The sequence below is a fragment of the Athene cunicularia genome (genome assembly GCF_003259725.1).
Source record: "Athene cunicularia isolate RWA chromosome 1 unlocalized genomic scaffold, athCun1 chr1_part1, whole genome shotgun sequence".
NCBI classification, from domain to species: Eukaryota; Metazoa; Chordata; class Aves; order Strigiformes; family Strigidae; genus Athene; species Athene cunicularia.
The window spans coordinates 31,389,448-31,411,781 of record NW_020799091.1 but is presented as its reverse complement, the minus strand read 5'-3'; the positions used below and the strand labels follow the sequence as shown (position 1 = coordinate 31,411,781).

At 35.7% G+C, this 22,334-nt stretch overlaps 1 protein-coding gene across 1 annotated transcript; it reads left to right on the top strand.

Moving 5' to 3' along the window:
- Positions 1 to 1,166: 1,166 nt before the first annotated feature.
- On the top strand, positions 1,167 to 20,885 carry DNAJC15 (DnaJ heat shock protein family (Hsp40) member C15). The gene is made up of 6 exons (XM_026853001.1): positions 1,167 to 1,195; positions 4,248 to 4,299; positions 6,193 to 6,266; positions 12,982 to 13,058; positions 17,500 to 17,570; positions 20,699 to 20,885. The coding sequence occupies exons 2-6, from the start codon at positions 4,257 to 4,259 to the stop codon at positions 20,764 to 20,766; spliced, it is 333 nt and encodes a 110-aa protein (XP_026708802.1). The 5' UTR covers positions 1,167 to 1,195; positions 4,248 to 4,256; the 3' UTR covers positions 20,767 to 20,885.
- The last annotated feature ends 1,449 nt before the right edge of the window (positions 20,886 to 22,334 follow it).

The following is a 22,334-nucleotide window of genomic DNA, read 5'->3' as shown; positions in this document are numbered from 1 at the left end:
TAGTTGTGAGGAGAGCAGAATATTTTCCATTTGACCAAGAAGGGTATTTTCCATGATTGTGTTAAAGAAACTGGTGTATAAAATACAATTCCTATGCAAGCAGGTATGTTTTAACATTCGTAAGGGTGGTTCTTGTAGCCTGTGGTCAGGTATAGTAGCATTGCACTGGAATTTTAAAATTATGCATTTGAAATTCTTTTAATAAGTTAAACTTTTTTTTTTTTTAACTTCATAGAAGAAGCTGCAATGCTAGAAATTACGGAAGTTGTTTGGTTTGTTTTTTTTTTTTAGTGTGGCTAAGTTAGCAGAGACAGGATTAGAAATTTGCAGAAAGAATATCTCATTCTTACCTGTTTCTTCTGTGAAAAAATTAAGGCTACTGGAAAATTACACATTAAAGGTTTAGGGCACAGATCTCTGTATGCTAACAGTATATGATGTATACCTCTATACATACTGTATATGCTTTATCATCTTTTGTTTGCTGAATACTCTGGTAAGACAAGTCTTGCAGTTGCCTTTCTAATATATGTGTTTTCTTATATATGTTTCTGGAAAGAAAAAAAAATAAATCAGGTTTTGCAGATTTAGCAAGCCTTTGTTTTATTGTTTTCTGTTTCTAGGAGGGTTTGTTACTGAAAACTGAACTACATAGTAAAATTAAAATACTGAGATCAGCAGAATAGCATAGGGTTGATGATTGACCTTTGGGAGCTGATTCATTGAATAAAGAAATGGACAGATGTTACATTTTAATCTTTTATTTCTTTATTTTTCCCTCTTGGATCTTAACAGAATGCTTTCATTTAAAACCTACATCTTAGACATTTCTTAATGGCATTTTTTTGAGGGGGGGGAAGGTCAGTTCTATCATAATTGAAAGTCAGTAAGTATTTTATTTTTTTTTTTTAGCCTTTATGAGTCTGAAATAAAAGGCATTTTCAAGCAATGGGAGCCAAAAATGGTTGTGGTAGTAGTTGTATTAGCATGCTGTAAATGAACTGATCCTTTCCACAATGACAGTGAGTTGCTTTAATTTAATATTTATATGAAAGGGGTGCATTTAATTAAAGCTGTACACTATATACTCTACATTTCAAAGCACCAAACTAACCTTGACTTACTCTTCTAAATGCTCAACAGAGTTAAGTGACAAAAAGGAAACTGAGTCAAGCTGGACTTAAAAGACTTACTGGTTAGTATGTGAAACTTGCCACTGATTTATTAGACAGGCTGTGTTAGTAAAAGACAAACCATGCAGTCTTATGTACATCGATTAAAAGTCAGTTTTTATTGCATGCATTAGTTAGGATGTATTCACACCATGTGATACCAAAGCACCTTAAATTCTTGTTTTCACTTCTTTGCTACTATGTGGCAAGTGACTCTAACCTGCTTATTATGCAAGTAAAGTGACTTACTGTAAACCAATACTTCTCAGTTTTCCCGCGGTTGTACCTCACTTCAAAACACGGACAGTCTTTTGCATGTCTCTGCCTTGAGCTTTCCACCACTTTTACCTAGTTTTGTGGCTTGTCTTCATATTTCTGTTGATGGTGTGTACTGCTCCTATTCTAGAGCTGCTGCTGTGTTGCTTTTTTACCTGCTGTTTTCCAGGAAGCACTAGCTTTTCACTAACTGCTAGTGCTTCCCACTGGGATTGAAATAATGCATCCCAGTGGACATGGCTGACTATCAAAGGCCCTCAAGGGTTCTTTGCATTGTGTTCCCAGAATACTGTGCAAGAAGACTTCAGCTATTTGCACTAAACTGACAGAGTCCAGGTATTATTTATTATCTTAGTCTCTATTCTTGGCCTTAACTGTGGTGAGATGGCTGCTGCTAATGCCTTACTAGTGGCAGCATACCTTGTTGTAAACTGCTGACTTAAACCACCTTTTTGGTGGCAAAGCAAGTATAACTTAATTTGGACAAGCACAAGCTAATAAATACTAATATTTTTTGCCAGTGTGATCTATTTTACACATTGTTGAGCTCTTAATTGACTGTAACTACTTAGTAAAAAATTCTTGCTGTCACTCTGAACAAGTCAAGGAAAGTATCTGTTGAATATAAATCCATGGTCACAAACCACAGAACAGAATAATACATAATTTCTATAGGGTTATGGTATTTTTCAGAAATGGGGCGGTTTCTGGCTACTGTATAAACAGGAATTAGGGGAATTTTTTAGAAGGTTTGAATATTGAAAGCCTGGGAAAACTGATTTGTGAGAAGAAATGAAGAGAATTTTAGTTAGGGTATGAACTGTATGCTTCGCTATTTTATATCTTCTACCATTTAAGGTAACGTACTTACATTTTTTCATGGTCTAAAGATGAGGGGAAATTTTGTGGAACTGAAAGGAACAACAGACATAAAACTACTACATTATTTTTACATTCAGAAATGAATGCTAATATAGAGACTGAAGACTACCTGAAATGGAAGAGTTAGGTTACTAAAATGGGCCACATATTTGAGGCTGAAACTCCCCCAGTCTTAACTTTGGAACTCCACTTTCAGTATGTTAGTGAGTTTCTTTTTTTCTACTAGAAACCTCTAGGCAATTGCAGTATTGTGTTATGCAAATAGCTAGAATAGCCCCATCTGGGTAGATGAGAGGTAGGTACTTAGTAAAAATGTATAGGATTCAGAAGCTAGATGTAGAGGAATACAGCTACTTCTAGATGACCTCAGAGCAGGCTACCACTTTTTCCATACTGAGCTCAATAATACAGGCAGATATCACAAATAGTTGCCTTCAGGGTCAAAGCCTTAGGAGTCAGTGGGCATGATGGCAGTGCCTACTGACATCTTGTACAGCTGCCCGTTTGCTGGGATAGCTGTTGACCTGTGTTCTAGCCCTTACTAAGCCAGCTTTGGAAGGCTTTAGAACCTGTATTTCTAACTCTCCCTCTCTGTCTAGAAATGAGATTGGGTACAATCAGAGACAGAGAATTTTAGCCCTGGGAATCTTAGTAGGAAAGGCAGCTTGGCTCCAAATGGACTTCTTAGGGCACTCACATTGAAATTTGGGCTTCAAGTCCAGATGTCAGGCTTATTGGTAGAAAACATATAAACCAGTCACTGGATAAATGCAGAAGGAAGTTATATACAGAAGAAACAGCCTGGTGATAAAAGCATTTTCCCTGGTTTTATGTTTTGAATTCAAGCTAAACAGGCCTAATATGATTTCTCATGTTTCATGGGGGAAAGTTCAAGGCATTATTGAACTATCATATCATAAGACAGGTTATGTCACAGATTATTTATTTCAAAGATTATATGTATGCTTTTCAGAAGTAGAAAGATGCCCCCAACACTTGGCAATGCTCATTACCCTTCTTGAATTCTGTAACCATGTGATAAGTTCGTGCCTTCTTTGAGGTTTATTACATATCTTTTAGCAGCTTCTTGTTCAACATGGAGATGCTTCTTACTGTCCTTGAGATGCCTGACTTTCTTCAAACACTATGTAGGAAAACACATGCATCTAATCTGGAGGTTTTGAGTTAGCAAAAAGTAGGAATTACTATTGTCTAAAGCAGATGTTCAAGACTTTTTTTATTGGTTTGTTTCCAAGAGTCCAGTTAGACTTAGAGTGAGTTTTCACTGATAAGGAAAACTGTCTGAAATCTGTCAGAAGTTTGCCTATTTACAAATATTTGTATTATAAGATAGAGTCCAGTCAGTGATTGATACCAAGTAGTGAAAAGAGACTACTGGGCTTCATGTCTTTATTGGCGCTTTCATGAGTCTTAAGTGTGAAAGATGGAAGACACTAATGTACATCTGTGGCTGTAGCATGTAAGTTAATATTGCAATACCATTTTCAAGCAATGTCATGGTGAGATTCCCAGTGAAGGACTTTGCAATGTTTTTGTAATAAACTGATGCTTTCTGTTTTATGTACTGCGTTGAACTAATCTGAACAAATAATTTCAAGTAATCCTGAAGAGTTGTTCTTTATCATTATGTACTGTGCGCTGCTTTGTTAGTGTTTCCTCACTGGATTGCTAATGGGTAGTTCCAAGTTCAATCTGATGCGTTGGCATGGGTTAATGGGGCTGAACTATAAAATCTAAAGTAGCCTGTAGAATACAGAACTTACTTTCATCTTTGTTGTAAATCATATATGAAATGGTCACATCAGACATCAGAAATACACGCTCTTAAAGTAAAAGGTGCATATATTTCAAATTAGAATTCACATGTTATTCTGATTTCCCATTTTTCTGCTTTAGGCCAGAACTATGATAGCAGTTGGACTTGGTGTTGCAACTGTCGCATTTGCAGGTAAGCTAAATTACCAGCTGAGTGTGAAACTGTCACTTGTGAGCTGTTGTTTTCAAAACAGTTAATGAAGTTTTTATGACTGTAAATAGTGGAAAGGTTACTTGAGAGTGCTGTAGAGAATTGTGTCCAGTTATAGTTCCTGTCCCTTCAAAATCCTTGATGTATTTTCCAGAATTCTTTTTGAAAAGTCACATCTGGAGAAACTAATTTTATGGGCAGCAGCTATAAGGTTCCATCTGCTTTTTGTCTGTAAAATGTAATATGAAAAGTTTACTTCATTTATTTAATAGCATATTTCAAGGGGGAGACTTTTTAGTACAGAAGTACAACAGGATCTTGTGATGTGAAGGTGATGCTTGACAGATTCAAATAGAGCAAAATAGAAGGTTTTAGTGGCTACAGTAAATTATCATGCTAAACTGTTTCCATAGTACATTGTTTGTTACTTGAACTCTTTGCATCTGGACTGTATGTTCTTCTGAAAAATAGGTTCTAGTGAACACAGGGCATGAGTGTAACATGATTGATACTCTGAGTTGCTTGGACTAGAGAACTGTGATCTATTCTGTATTTGAAATACACAAATCAATTTCCATTGTTTTTAGCATATAAAAGCAACCATCATCAGCAATGTGCAAATGCATAGGTTGCACCAAACTTCAGCAGGTGTTTGGTGGGTACAAGTTGTGTTGCTTTTTTGATTTGGGAAGGAGGGATAAGATCTTTGGTGATGTACACCCATTAAGCAGTTAGTTTATCTGTGTTTCTATAGAAGCAGAAGAGCAATGCTCTTAGATTTTCTTCTGCTGGTTGAGCTGAAGAATTAATGTCATCTAGCAAAGAAGTGGTAACAGAAAGCTTTAAGAAGGTGAGGTAATATATTAGTACATCACAGCATTTCATCAGTGATATTCTAACAGTGATTTTAACTTCTGTGTCAACATAGGCACAGACTTAGATGACTGAAATAACCTGTGGACATCACATGTTTTAAGACTAAAAGCAAGATTCATTTGAATGAAGCAGAGCCACATTTTATAAAAAGTTTTTTTCCATTGTGTGTTGTGTAAATTACATTGCTAATGAACAGTTTAAACAGTAATTGGGGAGGGATGACTTACAGGTAAAATCCTCCAGTAACATGGCACAAATCTTGATTCTGAGGTTGATAGACAGGTTTTGTACTTCTGAGAATGCAGTCTAATAGAGTTCCCTCTAGGCTGTCCTAGCTATAGATGTTCACTGCCAGTGGGAAGTTGAATGCCTGTGAATCCCAGAAGATCCTCTCTTTGTAACAAAATAAAAAATGCAGTACTTACAAAATGTGTGATTAAGCATACAACATCACAGCAAGAAACGTGTAGTACATAGATTTTTTTTTTTTTTTTTTTGGAAGATGTAACTTTTAAAGAGTATTTAATAATTAATGTATATCCAAAGCTAATGTTTCATACTGCCCTTTTTCTTAAAGTTCACAAGGCAGATAACTTCATTTATCATATTGAAAGGCATTTAAATCTATTTGTTTTGTGACCAAACACAATAGATCTTTAGATTTAGAGATTAGGTTTTTAGATGAAATATGCTAAATCCTTCCCTCCTTCCCCCAATAATACAAAGATTAAAAAATGTAAACCATAGCAAGTCTACTGTGGGACTTCGGCTGGTCAGGATCCAAAAATGGCTGTTGAGGGAATATCTTGAAAAGCAGTAAAGTGCAGCAGTTCTGTGCTGCAGATAAATGAGACAAAGATTAACAAGGAAGGACTTTGATTTTTGTTTTTTTTTAATGAGTATTCTTTCTCTCGTTAGCTGATGAACGTAAGCTGGAGACTTTTTTTTCCCTTTTACTGAATGTTGGTTATAATTTCATTTAACTTCAATATTTTTCAGGTCGTTATGCATTCCACCTTTGGAAACCATTAGAGCAGACAATTACAGAGACAGCAAAGAGAGTTTCAGCTTCTGTAAGTTTAGAAGTTACTTTATGCTGAATTTATGATTTTTCACTTTGAGTATTTAGATAGGAGACTTTTAATGTTAAATACAGTGCCACTTAGATTGTTTTATTTCTAGGGTAGGGGTGCTCCTTACTGTGTATGTTCTGGCGTATTACCTGGTATATTTTAAGTCTCTGGGGATGAAGCTATACCAGAAAATGTTTCTGAGTTTGATAAACAGTTCTGATTTTCCTGGTGATGTTTCATGTTCATAACTCATTGTTAGTATGATAAATTGTTGAAGTGCGCTGTGAGAAAATAGCTAATTCCTAGAGATTACAAACTGATGACATGCAATTTCATTTCAAGAAGCTAAAAATGAAAGAATTTAGTAATTTTTCTTTCAGATACAATGTTAAAAATCAGGAAGGCAAATTGATAAACATCTAGGAAATGTCACCATAGAGATGAGGGAGCTTGTTTTCTTTTTCACATTTGAGTTGTCCTTTTTTTCTTCCCCAGCTAATTTGAATTTTTAACCAAGTTTTTGTTCTTTGTTTTGCCCTACATATTTAAAAAATATAATGAGGTAAAAAATCAAGAGGTAGTGTGTTGTGAAAGAAGTATATACAGGGAATGTTTGATAGCATTTACTTGTTGCTTCAGTGGCTGTACTGTCCTCTGGTAAATATGTTCCACTGCAGTTTGATTAAAGTAATTCCCAGTGAGGTAGATGTCTGCTTGTGGCAGTGTATTCTTTAAGCATTCATAGTCTGTGAACATGCATCCACAGTGGAAAGAATACAATTCCCCTCTTGATGCTGATGGGCGAGGGTGTTGAGGGAGGATTTGTTGCAGATTATTATTTCCTGAAAAATATATTAAAGGTCAATTTTTAAAGTGATCATTAGCATCACCTATTAATGTGAGGCCAGTTGCAACACAGACTGTCTACAGTATATCGACAGACACTAGGGTCCAAATTCATTTGTCATCTGTACTTCGTGTCCATTTGCTGATGGTGCAAGCTGCTTGGGGAGAGAAGGGCTTGAAACACGGGCTGTCCTCTTGGGGCTGGTCCACACTTGTTCTTAATTGCGATGTGTATCAGACAGAAACGGTGCTCCTGGATAAGTTTTTGCTCTCTGTCCTTCTATTGCATTGCTGTTGTGAGACCACCACCAATTTTGGTTTTCCTTTTCAAAGTAATTTTTTGAGAAATTCCCAAGTTGCCTGCCAAAACGGCATAGGAGACTTTAGGTACTGCAAATTAAATTGCTTTCACGTGGTATGGACACAGCCTGACTTGCAGGCTTGCTCGAAGTAGCTAGCAATAAGGACATGTGGCTTCAGACTATGGAGTGTTTCAATCTTCACCCTCCCTCCCCAGCAGTTTTACTCCAGCATTTCTTCTTCTATCCATTTGTAGATATAGGCTAGAGAATCTAAATTCAGACATGTTCACATAAGAAAGCAGGCAGTGACTCTTTTTAACACATTGAAATATGACATGCTACTGCGCAGAGAGATGTCTGTTCCTAGGAAACTGTACCCCTCAATACTGGTATTCTGGCTGAGCCAAGCTCATTACAGGCCTATCTCATTTTTATCACAGTGACTTTCAGAGTCCTGCAGAATTCCTGAACAACCATAAAGAGCAAACCACGAGCTTTTGCATTCTCAGTGTTCCTAGTCCCTGGAGCTGCATCCTCTGTCTGCCTCCACATCCTGCCTTACAGCCCAGAATTGTATGTTGATTTCCAGTAGACTGTATCTCTTCTGCTATTCTGTTTCTGAACTGCAAAATACAAGTTTTCAGTGTAAGACAAGATTTGCTGAATATAGTAAAAACTATCTCTTCTGGTTTGCCATTATAACTGTATGTATTTGTCAGCTTTACATTTGTGAGGGTAGTGATAATATTTTTTTCTACAATCATAGTCCAGATTTAAGACTCTTGTATAATTCTTAGCCAAGATTTTTATTGTTTACTACCCTACAGTTATTACTTTCTTGGATTGTATTTTTTCCCCAATTTTTTTCTTTTCCCCTTAACAGTCAATTATTTCCTATTTATAATTTTTCTTTAAAACAATAGAGAAAACTATGTACAAAGATACTATATAAGTGCTTATTGTCCAAATGTCTTATTTTAGTGACTTTACATGATTTTACTAAGCGTAATCTGTGGATTAACACTTCCATCATGTTTCTTTACAGCATATTGCCCTCTAAACTATACTGACAAAGGAAATCAAGCAGTTACTACTTCTGTTTACTAGAAAAGCATGTCATGTGACATATAGTGTCTAGGCTAAGTGTTACTTTGCTGGTTTCCTATAGTGTTTGGAGGTGCCTCATTTGGTCGCTATAATTTTCAGTCTTTACCCTGATTTACTAGAATCAAACCCTGTCCCTCATCACCTCCATTTTTGAGAAACTGTGAAGCAGCTGCCTATTTAAAAGCTAGTTTGTTCTCTATAAGCCCCCACTCTTCCTCCCCCCACTTGCAATTCACCACCATTTTCAATAGAAATCACTGTTCATGTTGGTTGCAGTCACACAAGGTAATCCAGATGCTGTTTATCCTTTCTTCCTGCTCATTTATAAATGACTTGGATAAGGTCAATTTGAGCAATTATAAAGCTATCATTTAAAATGCCTGCTTGCTGTATCTTGAGTATTTGACACTTTCTGTTTACTTACCTAAATAAATAACATGTACAGTCAACAACTGCACTCATCTTTTAGTTGAAAATAGTAAATAAAGGCAAGTAAAAGTGTTTGTGTTTTATTCTGAATTTCTATCTTCCATTTAACTTTCATTTATGGCAGTTAAATACATATTTTGAAATATGAAGCGTAAATGCTGCTGTAATTTAGTCCTGAAGTTTTCTACCATCTTTTTTTTAGTGAAGAAAGGCATACGAGAAAACACTGTCATTTCCCCTCTGTGACAAGTCATAACGCTTATTTCTAGAGAAATGCTTTTTTAGTTTGAGCCTAGTTTTGTCACTGGTGTCATAGATATCAGTGACCCTATTTTATTTCTGTGTGTAGTGACAAGAGGGTGCATAGCACTAAGTAGTCACGTGGCTTTTCTTTCTCACACAGACCTTAATGCTGTTAATTATAATGTTAATATTTCCTTAAAATGTGAAATTGAAAAAAGGAAGTATTTTAATAGCATTCATTAATTTTCTTTGTTGAATCAATAATTTTGAAGGTTGAAAGATAGAAGATATTGAAGATAGAAACAATTTAAGCAAAATGAGCTGTCAAAATATTCAAATTCCACATTCCTAAAAATTATTTGTTCCCGAAGAAAAGGGTGTCTTCTATAGCACTTCCTTAGAGATTTTTGCACTGTGTTTCGCTTATTGGATCCGATTCCACTTAGGCTCATAGAGGTCCGAATTGAGAAGTAAGGGTAGTAACCATCTCTCTCTTGTCCTTCATTGAAAATCAGGTTTCCAGAGAATAATGCAATTTGCACTCCATTTTATAATTTTTTTTTCCTAACTGAAGTTAGGGAAGTTGAAGTTGATCTTAGGCAATTGTAGGTTATACTATAACACAACTTGTAACTATTTTGTTATTGTAGTTTGGTTTTGTTTTTTTTTTCCTGACAGTGTTTGTTACCTTTTCAGTGGATGACTGTATTGGTCGTAGAACAACACATGGAGTTTTCAGAAAAACTTACTACTTTATATAATATAATGGATGGTCTCAGTTATGGAATTTTTAATCTCTTACCTGGCATGGAAACAGTGATTATGCTTTCCCAGTGCTATGCCAGGAAAAATATCTTGAAGATGTCATGGTCGAAATGGATTGGACTTTGGTGTGTGTTGGGGGGTGTGTGTGTGTGTGTGTCCTAGTCTATTAATAGTATTTGTTCAGGGAGAAGAATTTGCTTACATAAGTTGCTAAACAATAACAACATGTGAAGAAATGAAGTAAATTAAATTATAGTCCCTCCTCTCACCCCAAATAGTATGAAGAAATGGAGAGCTCATTTCAATGATTTTTCCAGTACAGAATTTGTTTGCAATAGCCAAGGTTAATAAATAATCAAGTGTCTAGAACTGCCAGCTTATTGGGGAGTTCTCATAACAGAAAAAATACCTTGAGTATTGTTTCAGTTCATTGCAGCTGTTACTTAGAATTTACAACTAGGAAAAAAAATTGCTTTAATTTGAACAGCATGCAAAAGTTGTTTCATTAGGGAACTAGAAATTTGCCAGGATGTTTCCTAAAATGAAGACTTAATGTTTCTTCCCCTCATTTTAACCAATTGTAAAAATGACTTTTATGTCCAATTTCCTTTTGCTTTAAATTCTATTTAGGATCAAGATCTTAGTTTAAGAATTGATTATTCTTGCTATGTACTTCACTTCTGAGAAGAAAATATTTTTTCTTGATGACCAATTCAACAAACTGTTTTTGCTTATATGCCAAGGACAGACACAACAGAATTTCTTTTTTCATTCCTCTTCAAAGTGAACCGAATCGAGGTTTCTCGAGGTTAGAACAGTGTCAAGGAAGTAGGCTTTAAAAACATGAGAAAGGATTTCTGAATTTAAGCCTATAGCCATCACTCCCTATTCTCTTATTTCAAATAGTATTGTAGATGAAATCTACCAAGAACAGAGATGAGCTGTGTTAGAGAGAATTCAAGTACTGCTCTTCTCTACATGAATAGTGAACCAGTGTCTTCCTGTATTAGAGTTGTATGCCAGAGTTGAAGGGCAGAGAAGAATTAACCTTTTCAGAAATCCATCTGCACCAAAGCTGCTGTGGGAGAAGTTCTGGGAAATCTTTCAGAGAACATTAAAGTGTGCTTTTCTCTCCTGGCTGTAGTAATTGTTCAGCATCATTGCAAATTTCTGTGCAGTTCTGCCTCCTCAAGGGTGTTATCTCGTGGCCATTAAATCATTAGCATCGTTTCCTCTCTAAGGACTAGATAAGCCCAGTGTGTTCCCTCAGTGTTACACACTCTAACCTGTTATGTCGGTGTACACTGTTACAGACCTATTTTGTGTTACCCTGTAGCTATAGAAGCAGCTCCTCAACAGATTTTTGTTGTAGGCATGTCACGTCCGCAGTTGTTTCAGCCTTGATACCTGTAGTGTTACAGTGCTGGTTATTTCATATATGGTTTGGGGTGGGAAGAAAGAAGATAAAATTAGTTTCAGATCATAGCAGCACACCAAAAAAATCTTTCCTGTTGCTGTGTGTGACTTCATGGTAGCAATAGGTGAAGTATTTGGGTGAATGTCATTCCTAAGATTAATTAAAGGCTTTGCTTAGATATCATAGACAGAGCCTTTTAAATGCTTTAATGATTTTGAAATTATATAAGAGAGAATTTGTGTAAAAATAAGGCAAAATTCTCACTGAATGCGAATGGATGTATTTAGTGAGAAAAGTGGTTTGTTAAGGGCCAGGCACATTTTTACTTAGGGGTAAAAAGAACACTTAAAAATAATCTCAGCTCTCAGGCCAGACTTCCCTTTAATAGCAACAAAAGAAGCTTATTTTTCACCAGTTGGTAGGTTTTGCATTGAGGAAAAGACTTCAGTCTTGTTGAATGATTTCTGTGTGCTGGTTTCCAAGGCAGACTGTCTTGAAGCTGCATCTGCTGCCTTTGGGACTTGTGCAGCTTAGACTATTATTTGTGTAGCAATGGGCTTGTCCCTAATTCTTATAGAAACATTTACAATGAGGAGATCACTGCTAACTATCAGTAGTGGCTCAGTAATTTATTATTTTAAATTTAAAATACATTTATGGTTGATAAATATACTTTCAACCCATTCTCTATGGCAATCAATTGTTGTAATGATTTACTCTCATCTCGATCTCCTTCTTTTTAATGTTCTTTGCCCACTTGTGTTTTTTTTCCCTTTCTTAAAACAGTGGCTAAAGTCTCACATGCCAGTGAGTTTAAAAAAATTAACCCCAGATCCTGTATTTAGTTGTCATCAGTAGTTGGTGTCTAGGGAATGATATGAAGGCAGAAGTTGGTTAGGATTTCCCCATATACTCTGCTCCTTTCCAGTGTTCTCCAGCACAGTGACTTCTGAAATAGAGGTTATGGCTTTGTGCTAAGCCTTTTTATTGTTGTTTATTTTTCAGTGTTCTGTCGAAGAACTCTTGATGTATATATATATATTTTTTTGAAGTAATATTTGTTCATGTGAAAAAAATATACTGACTCTTCATCAGTGTATTTATCTGTTCTTATCCTTTTGCTGTTGTTTTTACCTACTTTCTTTGTAGAAATATCTGGACTTCAGAGTGATTGTTCATGATTCCTTGGATGCCAAAGTATTGTGACTTTTGTCATTTTCCATTGTGGTGGTACCAAACCTGTTGTAAACAAGTAACTCCCTTTCTCTCCCCTGCTCTCCCAAACACACTCACACTCTGTCACTCTATGCTAGTATGTACTTTGGTTCTGGACTCTTTTGCCTGAAGGCAGGTTTTTAATGGTTGTAGCTATTAATATCTCTTAGTAGCAGTAGAAAACTGTAAAAACAGTTATTTTAAAGTTGTTTTTTGTATGCGTTAACACTAAGGATAAGTCCTTTCCTATTATCTGGTTTGTAGTCATTCCATGCCTTCGAAATAAATTATAGATTAATGTAATGCTCCGAATGAGGTCATATAAATACGATTTAGGTCCTGGCACCTTGTACATGAAAGTAATTATTGCTTGTTTCCCTTTTCTTTTTAGAGTCTTTCATTGTACTATAAAGGAGGATTTGAACAGAAAATGAGTAGGCGAGAAGCTAGTCTTATTTTAGGTATAAGGTAGGTGTGTTGAATTAATGTGGTTTTTGTTTGTTAAGCACTGAATGGAGAAGATGCATGTTGTGAGAATGTGGAATACTCTTGCCAAAATCATAACTTTTTTTCAAAAGACTTCTAATGGCTTATAAACCATTTTAATATTCTGCTTAAGCTAAAAAGCAAACAATAAAATGCTAATAAAACATGCAACTTGTGTTTGGCTTGAAGGCATGATAGCATATTGCAGTGGAGAATTGGTGCTCTAGAAATAATCAGAGTAGCCCATACTGTGCTAATTAGTGAGATCACATGGCCTGATCTCCAAAAAAGCCTTTGAGATAAGTAATATTGTAGATTATATTAATAAATGAGGAAAACAAATCAATTTTGCTCATTTTTTTCATATTAATACTATTTTTTTCTTTCTCCACTGTGATTTGATTTTAAAAGTTGTGACATATTCCAAACAAAAACATTTGGAGAGATTTCTCATTTAGAGTAGGTATGGGAAATAATTTCTAAGCTGAGTGAGTATTCAATGGATTTTTCAGTGGATTTTTTCTAAAGCATTTGGATGGCCAGTGGTAGCACACCCCTTAGTGTTTTCTGTAAAGCTGGTGGTGAATTTGAGGGCTTTCCAAATGATGGGCCTTAGGTAGTAGATTTCTTATTTATGGTTTAGATCAGTTCTGAACTTTAAGGTAAAAAAAAAAAAAAGATAAGGAGAATTGTTTTAACTATCCTCAGTGGTGAAAAGTGGGACTTAAAATCCTGTTCAGTGTACTATTGTATTCTAACATAATGGAAATTATGCAGATTTAGCATTCATTTTAAATGTTTTATTTTACAATTTCTGATTTGAAGTATTTCATGCTTGCACACTGAAGACAGGATTTATAGGAATGCTTTTCAGAAATACTTCCTTTGGCCTTTAAGTTTGGTAATGTATTAACATTTTCACTTCATAAGGACAAATTCAGTGATATTTCAGAGTAGCACATGGCAGCTTATTAAAGCATGTTTACAGTGTCAACACCTAGCTGGAATACTGCTTGTGTGGAATACTGCTTGTGTACATGTCTGAAGCTTCATCACATCTGAAATTAGTGCCCTTTAATTTTTAATTTTAATAGCTTGAGTCTACACTGGGTACAGGGACACTGCTTGTTGTATTTGGACTGAGTCTTGCAAATATCAGGACTTAATCAGATTTGAGGAAAGTTCTTAATATTTAAAGGATTGAGCATTTACTTGTATAGAAGCATGGCTTAACATCTTTATAGGAAATTTAAACAATGTGAAAACACACTTTTCTAGAATAGTTTTAACACACTGTACTGCATTTTATATATATATAAAAATGCCACCAAAAAAAGAAAAAAAGGCAAGTGAGTTTTAAAGTAATGCTGAAAATGCCAGGGTATGCACAAATCTGCAAACTAGATCTGTCTAGACCTTGATGTTGTTACTGTAACACTTGTCCTCTGTGTTATCACTTCCAAGTCAGATTAAATTTTAAGGCAAAGATTTTCTTCATTATTTCAAGTGCTGAGTATGCATGGGCAGTATAATAAATACAAGCCGTGATAAAGGTGAGTATTTAATGGTTGCTTTTAAATTTCAAATATATTGGCCCGTTACACAATGTGAATCTTATTCTCTACTAACCACCTCTTAAGATTGCAGGGGGTTTTGGTAGAAACATGCATGTGCCTTATTTGTATTTAAACTATCCAAAGCTACAAAGTGCTGTATTGGAAATACTGATTAATTTTAAGTTTTAACGTTCTTGCATTAGTTGTTATAAAGTGGTGCTGATTATGGAAATTCAGTATAAACATAGCAGTAATGTGAACAACTATGTAATCTGTAAAAGAAACTGCTGATGGCAAAAATGGACAAACATCCGAGATTAACATGGGAGATGAAAATGTTAGAAGTGTTTTCCAAACATTAGACAAAATAGATGCTAGCAGAATGTAGCTATCCTAAGTATAATGGTTTATAATTATCAGATCCCTAATGTTGAATGTTGAACTTCCAAAGTTAGAAAATACGTCTGAAAATCATGTTAAAATTCTAGATAAAAATTAATAAAACTTTCTGTATTGTACCATTTCCTCTGAAACAAGATGCATATTTTTTTATTCCGTAGGAAATATTTACTTTTTGTTAATGGACAAAATCTATATATATGCAGTAGTTAAAAATTTTTAAATCATTATTCTTAAAATATGACGTAAAAAATAGGCTATGACATTAAAAAAAACATACAGTGTATTGTATAAGTGTACAAACACAAATGTATTTAAGGTTTAATCATTGCAGCTTTGGTTTTGTTTGGATTTTTAAAATTTATTTTCTTTTTAAACACAGCTTACTGCACAGGTATATAATATGATCATAAGACCGCTGATGTTAGGAAGGACCTTGAGATCTCTAGTTGTACCTGCTCGCACTTCCCTTTTCAGTGGTGTCCAGCCCACACCTCCCTTTTCAATATTTTGCCTATTTTTCTCTCAACCTTCCAGCATGCAGGACTGTGGAAAGCCTGGACCCATACTTTTTATGACCTCTCTGTAGATGCTGGGGGGGGCTGCTGTGAGGTCCCCTGGCAGCCCTCTCTCCTCCAAGGTGAACAAGCCCTGCTCCCTCAGCCTCTCCTCAAAGGGGGAATGCTCCAGCCCCCAGACATCGCAGCAGCCTTTGTTGGACCTGCTGTGGTCAGCCCGTGTCTTTCCTGTACAGAGGTCCCAGATCTGGATACAGCAGCTAGATGGGGTTGGCCAACTAGAGGGGAATAGCTGCTTCTGCCAACCTAGTGACCATGCTGCCATTCATAGAGCCCGGGAGGCTGTTGTCCTTCTCTGCTGCCAGGGCATGCTGCTGCCTCTTGTTCTCGCTGTGTCCCGGGTCCCTCTCAGCAGAGCTGTTCCCCAGCCCGTAGCGCTGTGAGGGGCTCTTCCTTCCCAGGCACCAGGCTGTATGTCTTTTCTTGAATTTCATGAAGGGGGGCTGTCAGCCCATTCCTGTCAGCCCTCTGAATGTCAGTCCTGACCTCCAGCCTATCAACTGTTCCACCAAGGCGATAGACCAACAGCCAGTTGGTGCTGTTAGAAGGCATCATGACATTGGTGTGACTCAGATTGTGATGCTGTACCAGTTCAACGAAAATATGATTTTGACATTAAAGGTTTTTCTGATAGCAATTAAGAATCTTTAGAGATCAGTCTGACTGTAGGATGAGCAATATCTCATAAACATAAATACAGTTGCTTCTTGGAGCAGAACTGCATGGTTTTCCATAATGCGCAACTGCAACTTTTCCACAGTTAGGCTTTGGCCATCTGAGTTTCTAAATGTGATGTATCAACTTTCTTTTTTATTATTAAAAAACGTTTTACAAATCAAAATATAGGTGATTGTTATATTTAGCTGTCTGACAACAGATCATTTTTGTATTTATATATTTCAAGACCCTCTGTTTAGCTCTTACTTTCTGGGTTATTTTCTGTTCCATTGAACTATTCTTCTCTTATGCAGTTCTGTGAACTATTTTTTCAACATACCCTAATTTCCCTGTGACAGAATAATAATTAGAGGTTGTTTACCTTTGGAGTGTAGTTAGGCTGATATCTAGCATTCAAACTGTATCTACAAAAAGATTAATTAATTGAATCATCACTGATTAAGAAGTCACCTGAAGTGGAAAACACTGCTTCATTTCTGCATGCTAACAAATTATGAAAAACTAAACCATTTAGACTGTCCTTTTGCATATGATAGCCTTACTGTGTTGGCTTATAGCATCCATAAGTGGTTATTTGTCTCGTAAGGTACATATTTAATTTAGGCCAAGTACATATTTTATGTATGTGTCATTGAGGGAGAAAACATTATGTAGCACTTGTAAATCAGTGTGTCCCTGAATGTAGCGCATTGAACAACTTTGAAAAAATAACAAATACAGGTTTTTCTTTAGGCCTCAGCAGAAAGAAGAATTATTTATGGCAGCTATAAAAATATTTACAGTATAACAAAATGTGATATTATTAAATATTTGTTGTTTTGTCACTGGTTGTATAAATACTTATTTTCTAGAAGGAAAAAATGTGGGTTTGAATATGAATAACCAGCTAGATAATACCCTAGAGCTGCTGGTTTTTTCCTTTTTGTTTTTTTTCAGAAATTGTTTATTTTAAATGTGTTGATGTATTGCATTTTAAAAAAAAACTTGAAAGATATTTGTGTGTATCCAATCCACAGGCTTTTTAAAAATGTCCTTCTCAGTGTGTCTTACATGCCTTTGTTATTGTTATTTCCTCAGAGATGTAGTTTTATGTTTTGTCCACAAGATGGTGAAAATCTCAAGTTTTAATTATTTCTGAAGCCAGTATAAACTGTTAATTTATAGCCTGAGCTCAGTGGCATTTATGGTAAGCACTTCCATTTATTTTTGCAGTCCATCTGCTGGCAAGGCCAAAATCAGAACAGCCCATAGAAGAATCATGATTTTGAATCATCCTGATAAAGGTAAATAATTTTTACTTCTCTTAACCAGAGCTGGAAAGGAAAACGCTTAGATGAGATCCTCTTAAGTTTACTGATTTTGTAAATAACCACACTGAGTGCAAACATATGCTGTTTGTTTATAGATTTTCGCTTCTCTCTGTCTTCTCTCAGATAAACTAGGCTATATGAACCACAGTTTTACCTATCTTTGTTTAATTTTTTTTTTGTAGACTTGTGCTGCTTCAGTTAAAACTATGAGCTCAGGGACCAGTCTTCCACACTTTAAAAAAACAATCAAAAATAAGAGAAAGATTAGCTGTAACATTTTTACCTTAAACTGACATTTTGTTTTGAACTGAGATGGACCAGTCACATGTGTGGAAGTAACTTCTATGGGGAAATGTTCTGCAGTCACTAAATACATCATTGATGAATTTCCAACTTCCTGGAATTCACTTGGAAAAACTGTAGAGCTGGGCACTGCTGCTTTACTGGAAAGGTTTTTAATGTAAATTTATCTTACAGAAAGGCTATTATTATAACTTTAACTACACTACAGCTGGTTGAGAAAGAAAGCCCATATGTTCATTGCTGTTTCTACTTTAAAATAACAGATGGTGAAGAGTTGCACTGTATTTCAGAAGTCAAAAGGGGAAGTTGGAGGGGTTTTATATCTTTTTGACAGAATTACAGGGCTCCCTGCCAGCACCCCATTTTAAGAAATTTAAAACAATAACTGTGACTGCTGGCCATAGGAAGTGTTTAGTCAATGCTTTTCTTTGCTGTCTTTACCCCTCAATTTAATTCTAAAGTGGTCTTTCTTATTTGATTTCTCACTTTGTTCTTTTTATACTTTTTATAATGTATAAGCTGAACAGACAGAAAAGGAATTCTGTTCTGCATTTCTAATATATTATGATGGTCAGAGATCCCTTAACCACTAGAGTACCTATTAGGTCAATTTTTTTTTATATTTAACTTCTAAGTTTATCGTAGCAGTACTTAGAGACGTGAGTCAGAACCATGAATCTCCATGCAGATGTTGAGTAGACCTAAAGAGGCAGTTCCCTTTACAAAGACTGTACATTTTAGCAGCCCACTCTTACAGCTGTAATGCACCTGCAGCTGGGCACAGTGTAGGGTTTGGATGGACATAGTGAGCCCTCCTGTGTGCTATTAAGATGGAGCATTTTCTCAGTAGGCACGCCAGTTGAAGGGATTTGTGCATCTGTGCTACCCCTGAAGCTCTTCTGGCATATCCATAGAAAAAAATCTTGTGTAATGTCTTCAGCTGCAGAGCTACGGCCTGGAGTAATCCTTAACATGTGGCCTCATAGACTTGTTTGCTTATGCATATATCTTGATTTCTTCTGGCTATGAGTAGCACAGATGTGCTCTTAAAAATAATACTCAACATTAGAATTCTTTTAAAATAATATTTTAGCAGATGGAGTTGACAGAATAAAGGGCAATTATTACAGATTTTAAGTTACATATGTTATCTGAGATCCCAAACTCTGAAGAGAGAATTGTTAGAAATAAGTAAATAAGACATATATGAAGTTTGCATAATAACATCCCCAGTGTGTTCTACTAAAATGGTTTCTAATTAACCTTTTCATAGTTCAGTTTTAAAGTGTTTTTATATCCATACATTGTATCTTAATTTATCAGTTACTAATTTTATGAAATAACATTTGCTCACAGAAAAAGAGGAAGAGAGAATCCTTTTGGACTTGCCCTAATTATAAACAAACACTTAGGCAATCATGAGATTGAATTTCCTCTCATTGGAGGGCTACAAAATTAATATGGCACTTAAGGATGTAAATGTAGTGAAAACACTTCCAGCAGATTTGAATTTACTTTAAGATCTTGCACTCTAGACATGTAGAAAATCAATGCACACGTTAAAATCAGTTGGGATACATTGTTTATTTCAGTTTTTAGTCTTTGTTTGATCCTCTTGCCTACTCTTTGAAAAAAGCAATACTCAATGTAGTAAATGCTATTGGCTAAAAAGCCAATTGGTTTAAAAAAAGAAGAATAATCATTTTTCTGTAGCCAATTCCCTACCCTTCCACTGCCCTGCCTCACTTTCCTGTGGTGTGTCTTACCTATAAGGCTGCATTCAAACAAAACCAGAACATGAACAAGAAAACTCCATTACTTTTTCCAGTTGTTTTGTTACACCAGGAAATGACTTTATAATGTTTTGGATTCCTGCAGGAAGGTCCTGAAGAAGTCTTTAAGCAGGCCTTGCCACATGTGTCTACAACTAGTTCTGTGTGTTTCTTCTGTCATGTTTTCTGATGAATTGAACAGAATAGAATGAATGAAATGATGAATGAAAAATTATGATTGAACAGATGCCTTGGAAAAGGTTATTCAGTGCACAATACTGCTGGAATCATATTTTCATGTAAAAAACATAGGTGTATTACAGTAAGTGATAAGTTACTGATACAGACCTTGTAATGTTGTTTTTGGTGACTGTAGGCAGATGGTTGGCACTCAAGGGGAGAGTAAAAAAAAACAAACACAAAAAGCGCGCTGAACTGTAATCAGATTGTTAGATGGAGCGTAAAGCAATGACAGTGTTCAGGACTAGAAGTTAGAAGGCGTACCATGTTTAAATAGCTTTAATGTGACGGTTTCTGGCTGGTAATTCCAGGCATCTAGCACAAGAGAGGCTTAGTGTGTGTGTCTATGTGCATGTCCACACACTTAATGATTCTTTGTCAAAATTACTTATACAATTTTACCTCTTACTTTCTGGGGTAGGTGGAAATAATAGCTATTAGTTTTGGATGAATGTTCAAGACAGCTGACCTTGCATATATTTTCAGCAACATTGCACTGCAAGTCTAAATCACACTGATGTAAAGTGATTTCAGATTTCAGTCTTCTCTCCGAGACAAATTGTTCAGCATTATTCTTCAGTGACTTCAGTTTTGATTACATTTCTCATGTTTCCTTATCAATTAGCTTACTTCATATCAATGTCATGTTTTAAGCAGTTGTATAAAACGATCTATTTAGGAAGGAGGAGCTAATAAAAGTGAGTAATAAGGGGAGCCTGCAAGTGAAGTAGTTTGGTACTTAATACTGATGCATAAATGTTACTTCTTTCCCCTTTTTCTTCTCAGGTGGATCACCTTACTTAGCAACAAAAATAAATGAAGCAAAAGACTTGTTGGAATCCACTGCCAAATGAGAGATTCAGCAGATACATTGTGCAACAGTTGTCATATCTACATGTTCCACACAGTTTCTTAACCTTGCATTGATTGTTCCTATTTATTGTCGTAATTAAAACTTTAAGATTATTTAAAAGCAAACTGAAATCTTTTACAATTATGTAAAGTTGTGTACAGTTATTCTCCTGCGAGGAGCAGGGAGTTGGACTCGATCCTTATGGGTCCCTTCCAACTTGAGATATTCTATAATTTTATGTATCAATTTTACTGTATTTTTACTGAATTATGATCCATTACAAGCTTTGAAAATGTTCTCCTACTGTTTGTGTTTTTCTTCACAAGTAGTTTCTTCTTTCATGAAACTTTTTAAAATTAAAAAAATATTCTTAAATAGAGGGTTTTTTCTTCACTGATGAAGACTTATCAGAAAATCTATGACAGTGTATTATTGAGTCACAGAAAGTATGGCAGACCCTGCAAAGCAAGTTTTCAGCATCATCTTATACTTGAATCTGTTCATTTCTGAAATAGTAGAGTTTATTAATAAGTGCAGTTCTATAGGTGCAACTCAGAACAAAATGACTAACAGGACTACAGACTTCAGTTTCCATTAGCTGTATCTATGGGGCTTGGAGATATGAAGGAAGAGTCTTGGTTATTTCTTTTGCATATTAAAAGATCTCTTAAATTGTCAAATAGTTACTTGGACATGCTTTTACTTCAAGTCACAGAGCACATTTACTCTGTAGGAGCCGAGATGGTGCTGGGATTTTCATAGCAGTGGAGCTGAAGAAGGTAGGCTCATGTGGCATGAGGTTCAGGTGGGTTTTGTAGGCTGCACTTGTCTAGGTGAGTCCAGTCATATCAGCCAGGTGTAGGACTGACATAGGGAACAAACAGGACTGTATCCCTGATAATAGTCACTTTGCTTATGGCTCTTATTAGTCCTCCAGTAATTCTCACATGTCTGCATTATGAGGCATTTCCTGAAGTATCATACACACTTCCTCTTGTGGCACCCTAGCAACCTAGTGCTGTCTTCAGGGAATACTGGAGGCATGGATTTCTGACTTTAAAGTGAACGTGTTTTAATTGACAGCTGAGAGTAGATGCTATTTGGGGTGCTTGGCTGCTGCAAATTCCTACCAGTAAGTTGGCTGCAGATGAATTAACTATCCTAAGAGGATGATGATGAGATGAGACAGTCTAGTGGATTCATTGCAAGACTGAAAAACTTTCTTGTATCCATTCAAACTTGTATCTTTTGAGGTACAGCAAACAACTCGCTGAAGTGCTACAAATACAAAACTTAGATATCTCATTTCCTAGGTTATTTACCCAGAGGAGAGTGGCTAGGAGCAGTTAAATAATTAAAGCATCCAACCTTGTATTATCCACCAGAATGTGCAGTGGTGGATGTCCAGATTATATGGGCTTTTCCTTGAAAGGAAGAAAATATGAATTAATTTTCTTTTTATCAAGTTCCTCACTCTTTGTCACAATTCTCTTACTTTCATTAAAGATAGATAAAAAAAGTTGAAGTTGACCCTGAAAGAAAATAATAACTTTAGGTTAAATTTAGAGA

Bases quoted from the DNA above. Each gene is read 5' to 3' on its own strand.
- DNAJC15 (XM_026853001.1), top strand. From the start codon at position 4,257: ATGATAGCAGTTGGACTTGGTGTTGCAACTGTCGCATTTGCAG. The intron at 4,300-6,192 runs GTAAGCTAAATT...AATATTTTTCAG, and splicing joins TGCAACTGTCGCATTTGCAG to GTCGTTATGCATTCCACCTT. The intron at 13,059-17,499 runs GTAGGTGTGTTG...TTATTTTTGCAG, and splicing joins AGTCTTATTTTAGGTATAAG to TCCATCTGCTGGCAAGGCCA.